This window comes from Budorcas taxicolor, chromosome 19 (genome assembly GCF_023091745.1).
Source record: "Budorcas taxicolor isolate Tak-1 chromosome 19, Takin1.1, whole genome shotgun sequence".
Classification (NCBI taxonomy): Eukaryota; Metazoa; Chordata; class Mammalia; order Artiodactyla; family Bovidae; genus Budorcas; species Budorcas taxicolor.
This window is the reverse complement of record NC_068928.1, coordinates 42,735,372-42,746,593: the sequence shown is the minus strand read 5'-3', so window position 1 is coordinate 42,746,593 and position 11,222 is coordinate 42,735,372. Positions and strand designations below refer to the sequence as shown.

The window sequence follows — 11,222 nt, the reverse complement described above, 5'->3', positions numbered from 1 at the left end:
GATAAATGAATAGACTCATTGAGTAAAGGCCTTATCCAACTGCTGACCCCCCCTGCAAGAAAACCAGCCACATTCTGCCACTGAGAGTGCTAATTTCTTTCAGTCCCTCCCACCCATTTTTCTAGCACCCAAATTCATTCCAGAAACAGTATGAGAGATCCAAATGTCCAAGAATCCCTCTTCCTCTTCTAAGCCCACACCTACAGATTTCCTCCTTGATCTCATGAAGCCCACTGCTTTGTGATGAGTCAAACCACTACCTTCCCAGACAAAGAAGGTATTTCCCCACCCATGTGTCCTCCAGCAGGGCCTCCACAGACTGAATACTTGCAACAGATAAGCTGCTGTGCCACCATCACTGGAGAAATAACTAGGATGCTCACTATAATCTTGCAAGTTCAAAGCACTGCCACAACCATTATTTCTCTCTCCTTGCTGGCTCCCTAGGAGATCACTAGGATAGAGATTGTTATCCTCACTTTATAAGTGATAAAACAGGTCCATGGGAATTCCCTGGTGATGTAGTGACTGGGACTTGGTGCTTGCACTGCTGAGGGCCCGGGATTTAGTCCCTGGTTGGGGAAACTAAGATCCTGCAAGCTGCACCACGCAGCAGAACAAAAACTGAAGTATCCAGGGTCTGGTCAAAGGTCACCCAGTGAATTGATGGCACACCTAGAACTGACTAACCCAGGACTCCCTATTCATTAGAGCACAGATGAAAATGCTCTCATTGTGGTGTCTGAGCTGTTTCGTCTGAGAGAGAGTGAGTGGATTCTGGGGGAGTAAGGATATGGAAAGATAAAGTTTGTGACCCTGTAAAGCTTTTCCTCTGCAATCCTGTAGCAGTTGCCACTGGTTAGTTCCAGAAGAGATTTTGTGTTTTTTTGTTTGTTTGTTTAAAACATCACCACATGTCCCAGATTGGAGCAGGGGCGGGAGGCAGGAATGAGGTGAATCCAAAGATAACAGACACAGGTAAGCAGATGTTTACCATCTTCTCTTGAAAACAATCTCAAGCCAAATGGCAGGAGAAACTCAAATGACTACTTATGTGGGTCTTCCCAGCTGTTAGGCTGTGGGACTCTGCAATATAACTAGGCCCAAGTGGAGAGAAAAATCTTCCCTTGGTGAAGCCTGGGGTCTGGTGAGGGGAGGTCTCTTGGAGGCAAAGGGCTTTGGAGGCTGTCTCAGGGCGCTCTGCAGCTGCCAGGGTGAGAAGCCTTCTGGTGGGATCATCGTCTAGCGAGCACACAGAGGCTGTGAAAGCCATGGAAACCAAGATTTGTGCTGGAGCCTCTGGTTTCTAACCCAAGGTCAGAAAAATAGTCTCTACAGGAATTCAAGAGGCCATTTCCTGGGACTTCCTTGATGGTCCAGGGGTTAAGAGTCGGCCTTCCGATGCCAGGGAAGTAGGTTCAACTCCCAATTCGGGAACTCAGATCCCGCATGCCCTAGGGCAAGTAAGCCCGTGGGCCTGACACAGCCTAATTAATTAATTTAAAAAAGAAGAGCCCTTTCCCTAAAGATGTGGTCCCACGGCTGTGCTGGAGAAGACAGTGATAATCTCTTGCTTCCCACCAAAGCCTGATCTCTCTCCCCAGGATCCATCCTAAAGCACAGGCTTTGTCTTCTCCGCACCCCCAGGCCAGCTCTGGGCTTTTCTCAGCCTTTAGCCCAACACCAACCTCCGTTACTCCTCAACTCTTTGCTGAGGCCTCGGCAGCTTCCCTGTGCCTCTGGAGCCCGGGGGGTGTGGAGAGGGACAGAGGAGCATGACACCCTTGCCCAGAGAGGCGGTGGTTGCACTACACCGTGAATGCACTGCATGCCACAGAGCTGTACACCTTAAAATGGTTAATGTCACCTCATGTGGGTTTCACTTTAGTTAAAAACAAGAATGGAGCTGCCCTGGGAGCTCTTGGGCGAGGAGAGAGAAGCTGGGCCTCTGGGAGGCTGTGAGGGTGGAGCCCCCTTGCTGGGAGTGGCAAAGAACGACAATGGGAAGGCCAGTCTGGGCCCGCCCCCTCCTCCAGCAGGACCAGATGGGAACTGAGGCTGGGGAGAAAGGCCCAACCGGGGCACTGCTGCCGCTGCAGAATACAGCACTCAGTGAAAGCGAGGAGGCCGCAGCCGCCGCTCATTTGCATCATAAGTGATTGGTTTTCCCTGCTCGTCCCTCATTAGGACACAATGGACAGTTGTTTGCTGGCGCAGCAGATCCATTTACCAAGGGAAAGAGGACACAGAGCAAGAGTGACTGATGGGCCATAGTAAGTTGGGGGGGAGGGGGGAGCCCACCTCCCCTCCCCTGTCCCCTCTCCCCGCCACTGCAACTCCTGTTCTCACACAATGAGAAGGGACCCCAAGAGCAAAGCAACCCCCTCATTTTACAGATGAGGAGACTAGGATGCTAAGAGGGGATGAGACTTGCTAAAGTCAAACAGCGAGTTCATGGCAGAGCTGGGGCTTCTAGAATCTGTAGTCTCAATTCTAGACTCTCATTTCAGGCTTCACTCCACTGGCCTGCCACACCTTTCCCATTCCCAGCTTGCCGCTCTACCTCTCTGTGGTCTCCTTCCTTCTGTTCTAGGCCTTGGATTTCATCAGTTCTCTCTCTCCTGTGTCTATCTAATCTCTCTATGTTCCTGCTCCTCTCTGTACTTTTTCCTCCTGGTTTCTAGGCAGCTAGGATAATTACTAAACTTCTAATTAACCCCTGCCCTAATGAGGGTGGGTCTGGCAGGAGAGGGAGCAATTTTGAAACTGTCTTGGTGTGTTTAGGGGATTGGTGGGTGGGGGGGGGGCAGTTTATAAACCAGGCACTAGAACAGACACATGATACATGTTGCCTCATTCCATCCTTTCAATTGTTGGAGGCAGTGATCTTAGAGACAGGCTCAGAGAGGCTGGGGAAATTGCACAAGAGCGCCCAGCTGCCAAATGGCAGCTGTCTGACTCAAAAATCTCCACCTCGCTCGCTCATCGCTCTCTGGCACAGAGGCTAAAGCAGGGTATGGAGGCCCCTGATTCCAGGTTCATTTAGGTACAACCTTGCTGAAGGAGGCCACTGCTTTGTTGCTTCCCTGTGGCAGAACCTGCCTCCCCCCTCCCTACCTTCAGGTCCCACCTTCCTCTGGGCCCCTTTGGCATGATGGTGAAATATCACAGATGCAAGCTTTTGCCCCTGGTGGGGATGGGGGGGTGGTGAGATAGCAGTCAAGAGGGAGAAAACTGACAGACCCAAACTGTGGCAGTCCCCTTCCTGCAGACACCCCCTCCCACTTCCTTGTCTGCCCCTCCCCTTTGTGGGTCAAGCTTGCCAGCATCTGCGACTGTCTCATTGTGCTCTGGGGGAAGGGGATATTCGGGGTGAGTGGGTGTCTGTGTGCATGAACATAAGGCCTCCGGGTTCATTCTGACACTGAATGAAAAACTCACCAATTATTCGTCCAATCCCATTAATATGCAGACAGACATCTGTTATTTAGGAGTCAACAGCAGAGGCATTTTCTTGGTGGGGAGGAACACTCATGTATGTGTCCCTCTTGTCTCTTTGGCTGCTGGGGAGCGGGGGGGGGGGGGGTTGGGGGGGTGGGTAACTGTTCGGCAATCACCCCACATGCGGCAATCACCCCACATGCCTAGACTGGGAGCCTCCCCTCTCTCTGACCCTCATTTCCAGCCTTGAGGAGGAGTAGAGGGTTGGCTAGAAATGGAGAGAGACCTGGGAACCCAGCTGGAAGGGGGAAGTTGGGGAGGGGGCTGCACTGTGTAGAAGAAACTCCTTTGTTGGCAGAGAGGGAAGTGGGGGGTGCTCTGAAGAGCTGAACCCCTTTCCTGGGGAAGAGAGTGGAGCAAAGGAGACAGCTGTACTAGGATCGCCTGCCAGGGTTTTGGCATCCACCAGGAACCTCAGGGACGTGACCTTAGCCCCCACCTCCGACCACTCTGCGTGTATCTGGAGTGGGGTTACTATGGCAACATGGGGCCCTCACCCAGACTTCAGAAAAGGTAGTAATGAGGGGAGTTCAGAAAAATGGGGACCAAAGGACATCAGCCTTTGGAGGAGGCCCTAGAGCACTCTCTCTGGCCCTCAGGGTAGGTGTGGAGACATCTGAGCTCCCCTTCCTGTCTTCTGGTCTTCCTCCAGCCTGAAGCCCAGCACAAGAGGGCTGCTCCAAGAAACTTTTCCTGCTTCCATCAGGCCTGCTTTAGAGACACTCAATCCTGGAGTTGTAAATAATAAAGCTTGACAGCAGCTCAGACCCAAAGGGGTCTGATCCAAAGGGTCAAACAACTTTTGTACATTCTTTCTTCTCTCTGAATCCTCAACAGCGCAGTGAGGCAGATGTGACCATCAGCTCCCTTTTCCATGTGTGAAAACCGAGGTTCAGATGTGTGCAGGGCTCCCCAAAGGCTCCCCAGGGAAGCAGCAGCAGAGTGGGGACCCAGACCCTTGGACCTCTGCCTCTAGATCTCAAGCACTTTCCATGACCGTCCCTTCTGGAAAGGCTGGGGTCCTGAGGGGAATGACCCTCTGTCAGCCGTAGGCTCTTCCCCTCTGCCATCCCTTCCTTCCCCTCCTCCCTCCAGGGCAGGCTGATTGAGGGCGGGGGAGTGTGTTAAGAAACACTGGCGGCATCACAGTGTGATTAGTTGTTTATTTCATTAAATGATTAACGAGGCTACATTGTTTCCCAAACGGGTGTCTAATTTGTGGGGGAAACAGCTGCAGGGGAGGAAGCTGGGTCTGACTTCTGCATCTGGGGTGGGGGTAGGTCCCCCCTATTCTGGCCTGCACGGGCCTTTGAGGATCTAGGAACAGAAACAGTCCCATTCTCTCCTCCTATCCTTTGGGCTCCTCAGCCCAGAGGCACAGCCTCCTCCTTGGAAATAAAACATCTGACAGCCCAGACCTGCAGAGGGGACAAAAATCTGTTCCCAGTGGTACTGGAAATGTATTAAACTTTGGGGGTTCCTCCAGCTGATTTATCTTCCTAATTATGTTTGCTTTAGGCAGATATTGAAATGCATTTGCGTTCCCTGAGCCCGGCAGGAGAGGGAGGTTGGGATGTACTTTGGTGGCTACAGGCTTGAGCCTGCTTTGTACCAAAGTGATGAGAAGTCACAGCCCCCAAATCCCAAGACAATGGTAGTCAGGCCCCCGTGGGGGAAGGGTCAGGCCTCTAGGGCCAGACTGAGATCCACAGAGCTGGGCCCCAGCTCTCTCCAGCACCCTCAATCCAGGACTTGCAGAGGATCTTGGAGTTAGCCCCTAAGCAGGTCTCAGTTTCAGAGGGTGGGGTACCCAGTGCCCTTGAAGCTGTCCCAGAATCCTTGAGGAGACTGGCTGAGATGGACAGGGTCTCAGAGGAAGAGGGAGAATATGGAGTGTCTGACAAGCCAGGAGAGGGTGGGGATTTCCTTTCCTCTCAAGACTGGACCCTGGCAAAGGGAAGGGAGAAGCTATTTATTTGGCCACACAATGCAACATGCAGGATCTTAGTTCCCTGACCAGGAACAGAACTCATGCACCCTGCAGTGGAAGCAGTCTTCACCACTGGGCCACCAGGGAAGTCCCAAGGGAGAAGCTATTTTAACAGCTTTAATAGCATCACAGAGCCAAACCCCCCAGCCGGCCCCCCACCCCCACCCTGGGTCACCTCATCCAAACAACCATCTATCTAAAAAACCAAATCTGGTCACTTCATTTTCTGCTTGAAACCTCTTTGGCCACCTCACATCCCCAGAATGAACTCCTGGTGCCTTTGTGGGGCCTGCATTGATGTACCTTCCCAGCCTTATCTTCCTCTCTCCCCGCCATGGCAGCTGCAAACGTGCCATGCTCTTCCTCATCTCCACGTGCTCACACATGCTGCATCCTCCACTCAGAGTGCCTTTCCTACCCCTTCCCTGCCTGGCAAACTCCTCTTCAACCCTCAAGGACCTGGCTCAGAGGATGGGCTTCTGAGGCAGTAAGGAGTTCCCACACCTGAGGCACCATCACACCGGGGGTACCTCTCTTCCCCACTGGGCTGGCCTCAAGAGTATAGAGACTAGTCCTTTCAGAATCCCAAGCCAGTGTCAGGCACACAGTTGGTGCTCAGTACACACTTGCTGAATGAATGAGGGAGGGAGGGGCTGTGAATTAGAAGGGGGGGATCCCAGCAGATGGGAGGGTAAGGTCTGTGTTCTCTCCCAGAAGTGTGTCTCAAGAATGGGCTGGGGCTGGGGGAGGGGAGAGCCATGGATGGTTCCTGGGGGAGAATGTCACCGAAAAGAGGCCAGTGGGATCAGAGCCAGGGAGGGAATACAGGACAATGTGAAACCAGACTCCGGAGAAAACAGACCAGCACTGTCTTTCTTGACTACAAGTACTCTGGCCAGTCCCTCCACTGGCTTTCCTTCTCTAGCCGAGGTTGAGGAGGTGTGACCCTCAACTCTCATCTTGTGCTCCCTCCAAAATCAAGTTGCTCAGGATGGAAAGATGGATTCAGCCCCTGCCCCAGCCACCAAGGAGATCCCAGAATCAAATGACTCTCCCCTTGGGAAACTTCACTCTGCATGGGGTCAGCTGGATGCAGAGGCTTTTAATGTCCTCCTACCCCAGAGCTCCCAGGGTACCAGCTGATTCCAAGTTGGGGCTGGAGATAGTGATCAAGGGTCCTGGACCACTTCAGCAGGTCCCCTCCCACATTAGCAGGGGGCCCCAGTTGGGCTGAGTAATGAATTGCACATTCCACTTTAAAACCCCCTAATGGCGTTAGGATTGTCTGGCTCATTAACTGAAATGAATAGTCCCAAGACACCTCTCTCTCCCACCTCTGGCTCCTAGAAGAACATTGCTGATCCAGCCCACAGCTTTTTCCTCTGCTCCATCTGCGGACATCAACAGGGAAGTTCTTCCTGAAGCCTAACTTTCCCTCCAGCTACTAGACACTGGTAGATGGTTGTTGTTTTTTAAGAAAGCAACAAAACTAAACCCACAGTCATTTTCCATGGACATGGGCTTTATTTGGACTCTACTGGGGGAAGGGAAGGAGGGAGCTAGGACTGGTGGGTAGAAGGGGGCAGGGGGAGAGAGAGAGGCTTCTCAATTTGCTTTTTAATTTAGTGCATGTTGCCTGGAGGTTAGGATGAGTGAGAACAGCTGTGGAAGTGAGAGGTGAGGAAGAAGGAAGGTCAGCGAGTGGACACTTTCCTTGGGGAAGAGTGCCAGGACCAGGATATGGGGACTGGAGGTGGGGAGGAAGGCACCCCTCATACACTGAGACTCAACCAAGGTCACTGCTTGCTGCTGGCTTCCCCAGACCCCTGGCCCCATCCCAGCCCGCAGCCCAGATGCCTGCTCTGCTAGTTCCCTCAACTTGCCTTGGACAAGAGCGGAATGAGGATGTGGGGAACAGTGGCACCCTTCTGCCTCCAGCTCCCTTGTCAGGAAGAACTGTTCATTTGCCCGCCCTAAAGTCCCAAACAGAGTCAGGAGATCAGGAAGCCAGGACCAGCAATGGGACAACTGTGCCCCAGGCCCCCCGCCTCCTCCCACAGGACCCCTCACATGAGGTTGCAGCTCTTGGCTCTATCCTTGTGTATCTCGCCCTCATTTCCGTTCCCATTCCCATTCCCCCGGTCTGGCCGTCCTGCCAGCTGAGCAGATCGCTGTAGTCCCCGGCGTGAGTCAGTACGGCGCAGCTGCCTGTGGCCACGGCCGAGGGAGGCCACGGTGGCCACGTGGAAGACATCTCTGACGCTGCGCTCAGAGGACCGGGAAGAGCACTCTACATAGGACACAGCCCCCACCTGCTTGGCCAGCACGGTGCCCTGGAAGGATGGAGTGAGTGGAGAGAGTCATGAGATTTAGCCTGCGGTTCAGCAAGGGGCAAGGAAGCTAGGGCAGGGGGTTAAGGGATCAGGTCAGAGGCCAGGGCAAGGGATTAGCCAAATAGGGTGTTTTCAGAAAAGAGGCTGGGAGGGGCAGAGGTGAGAGGTCTTAGGTCACAGATCAAGAGGCCCACCTGCTCATGTGTAACAGGGATAAGCCTCTGCTTGGACAGCTCCCTCAGTGTGGCCAGGTCAGTCCGCATGTCCAGTTTACAGCCAACCAGCACAACCTTGGCATTGGGGCAAAACTCTTGAGTCTCCCCTTGCCACTATTTGGAGCAAAAAAACAAAGTCATGCAGGGGTAGAAGGAGGCACAACATGTAGGAACCACCCCCCTGGCTCACAGCATGCCAGAATCATGCACCCCTCTAGTCTCTCCCATGTAATTAAGCAAGCAGGTGACACTGGTGGGCTTGGGCTGAAAAGCACGCAGAGCTGTGGGAGAAGGGAAAGAAGGAGAAGGCAAGGGTGGGGGCCATGCAGGGTCAGCTAGCTTGGAATCTTCCCATTCCCACTCGCTTTCCCAAATTTGTTCCTGGGAACAGACCAATCCCACCCTCTCTTCCCACAACTGCAACTGAGAACTGGGGCTGCCTTAGCTGACTTCTGTCCATTCACCAAGGGCTTTTCTCATGGAAATAGGGGCCTGCAGAGGACACCACAGGGGCTTTCCTGAGCTCCAGCAGCAGCATTCCCATCTCCTCCATCCAGGGGCTCCCACATCCAAGGACAAGTAATCCCTTGAGTGCTTCTCCCTGTTGTCCCCCATGTACCCCAGATGCCATATCCAGCTCTAGGACTGACTTCCAGGAAGTCAGGGAGGATGAGAAAAGTTGAGGGTGTCACACACTTTCTCCCTAATGGCCATGCTCAGCTTTAACTCCCTCCTCCTGGCCCATGTGTTTCCCTGTCCCCCTCAGTCTAGCTGTCCTGCTTCCCCAGACTCCCACCTTCTTGAGGACACTGTCCAGTGTTTCCGGTCGGCTAATGTCGAAGCAGATGAGCACAGCGTCTGAGTCAGGATAGGCCAGAGGCCGGACGTTATCATAATAAGAGGAACCTGAGAGAAGACAGTGAGGGAGGGGACAGATGAGGGTCCTGAGAGTGAGGAAAGCCTGGAAGTGAATGGGAGACCTTAGCAATCCTGGCAGTTAAGGCATGCTGAGCAGAGAATGGGAAAGAGCAGGTATTAGTCCCCATCAAGGAGTCTGTTTCTCCAAGGAGAGCAGACAAGGGAGGTTAGGGGGCAGAAATAAGCTTTTCACTTCCCTAGGGGGTTCTCTAAAAGTAATCATTCTTAATCTCTTCTGGGTCTTTGAGAAGCTCATGAAATCATTTAACATTCTCACAAAATTTTGCATGTGCTTTCTGGGCTTTGACAGACATCTTCTATAGCTCTCCAGGGGAGCCAAGCAAAAATTTAAAACAAAACAAAACACCCTCCCTTTTTGGAGATGAATGGGCAGGGGCAGAGCTCTTTCACTCTCCTCCTGGGAACTGATCTTGGATTTCTACAGTTCAGTCTAGAGAAGCAGTTTCCTGCTGTACCCCCTCACCCCAAGAAATTCTAAATGTCTTTTCTAAACCCAGCCTTATCTCCTAAGAAATATGTTCCAAAATAAAAGTCATTCCTTCCCAACTTTCCCAGGTATGCAGAATCCAGCTGAGGGGACAGGCTTTCTCCTTCAGGTCAAGGTGTCTGAAAGCTCTGCCTCAGTTTCCCTGGCTTTAAGCAGAATATTGATTTTCCTTCCTCCTAGAATTGGATGGACGGGCTGGGTTGAACGAGAGCCTAAGGATCTAGTCCAGGGAGGGATTACTGGGAGGCCTGGAAGTCAGGGTGACCCCGAGGGACTTGGCTACCTGAAGTGTCCCACATGTTGAGCTCAATGCGGCGCTTGTCGATCTCAAAGCTCGCGGTGTAGTTCTCAAACACGGTGGGGACATAACTCTGCAGACACGAATGGGTCATGATGAGATCCTCCAGTCCTCAACCCAGACAAATGCACTCCTAATTCCCACATCCCATGTAGCCCAGCCCCAGGACCCAAGTTGGTCCGGTGTTGGGCAAAGGGGAGATCCCGGGAGCGGCTGCCTCAGCGGAATTTCTGCCAGGCTCCCGGACCCCACTCTCGGTCCTTTCAGGCCCTAATTCTTCCTCTTTCCAATGCCTAAGACCACCCCCCTCGACATTTCCCTGGCGCCCCCTCCGGGATCCTCTGGTTCTTCCAAGCCCCATTCATCTCACCCTGCTCCCCAATTCCTCCCACCCCAAACCTCTGCAGTCTTTCCAGAAACCCTAACGCCTTCCCCAGTCCTCCAAACCCCTCTCTTGGATCCCTGGTTACCCCAGCACCCATTTCCGTCCGTCCCCCAGGCCCCAGTCACCCAACGCCCCGGCCCCAGCGCCCCCCTCCCAAGACGCCGGTTCCTCACCCCGGGGTAGGCGTCCTTGGCGAACACCTGCAGCAGAGCCGTCTTGCCGCACTCCGCGTCCCCCACCACCACGATCTTGCAGCGGCCGCTCTGCCCCTCCATAGTCCCGGCTACGCGCCGGCCCCCCGCGCAGCCCCCCTCCCGCGCTCCGCTGCCGCCTCCCCCGCCGCTGCAGCTGCAGCCGCTCGGGCCGCCGACACCGGCATCTCTCGGGCCCGCGCCGAGCCCCCGCCCGGGGCCGCGGCCCCCCCTCCGCCCCGCCCCCAACCCGGCGGCCGCGCCCCCGGCCCCGCCTCCCAACCTCGTTGCCGGGGGGCGGGGCCCAGAGGAGAGGGGCGGGGCCCGGGGCCCAGGAACAGGGTTCTGGCGCGCGGAGTGATAGGTCCCCTGCAGATTTGGGGCCGCTGAGCGGGGTTGTTTGACTGACTTCACTTCCTCCCGCCTGGGATTGGGGCGGAGTTCGTGGAAAGTTCTGAGAGGTAGGGTGGGAGCTGCACACGCATGAGGCTTGGGCCTTCTGCGTGCCCACGCGTGAACGTCGGTGTGTTACTGAGGACACGCGCAGGGGCACCCATCCACTTTCTGAACTGAAGGGGGCGCGAGAAGGTAGGGGGGGAAAGGAGTCTTTTTGGTTTAGTGTCTCTCCTGCACTCTCAAGTCCCGTCAGGGAGTCTTGAGGATATGTAGGAAAGAACTCCAACACACCTACCAGGACAATGGTGACGTCATGGCTTTCCGTTTCCATGGCAACGGCCTGTCGGGTCTGGGGCTGCAGTGACCTAACCGCGGGCCCGGACTAGCAGGAAAGCATGGACTGAGTTTCTCCAGCCAAGCGCAGGGGGGAAGGTTTTGGGGAAGCTGCGTCCTCTGGTGGATGCTTCGCGGAGAAGAGAGAAAGAAG

General features: G+C 54.3%; 1 protein-coding gene across 1 annotated transcript; it reads right to left on the bottom strand.

Annotated features, from left to right (window-relative positions):
• Window positions 1–7,557: 7,557 nt before the first annotated feature.
• Window positions 7,558–10,423, bottom strand: RND2 (Rho family GTPase 2). Its single transcript, XM_052658482.1, has 5 exons — window positions 10,322–10,423; window positions 9,749–9,836; window positions 8,836–8,945; window positions 8,019–8,153; window positions 7,558–7,824 (listed from the first exon to the last, which is right to left on the bottom strand). Exons 1-5 carry the CDS (start codon window positions 10,421–10,423, stop codon window positions 7,558–7,560), a joined length of 702 nt encoding a protein of 233 aa, XP_052514442.1.
• Between the last annotated feature and the right edge of the window lie 799 nt (window positions 10,424–11,222).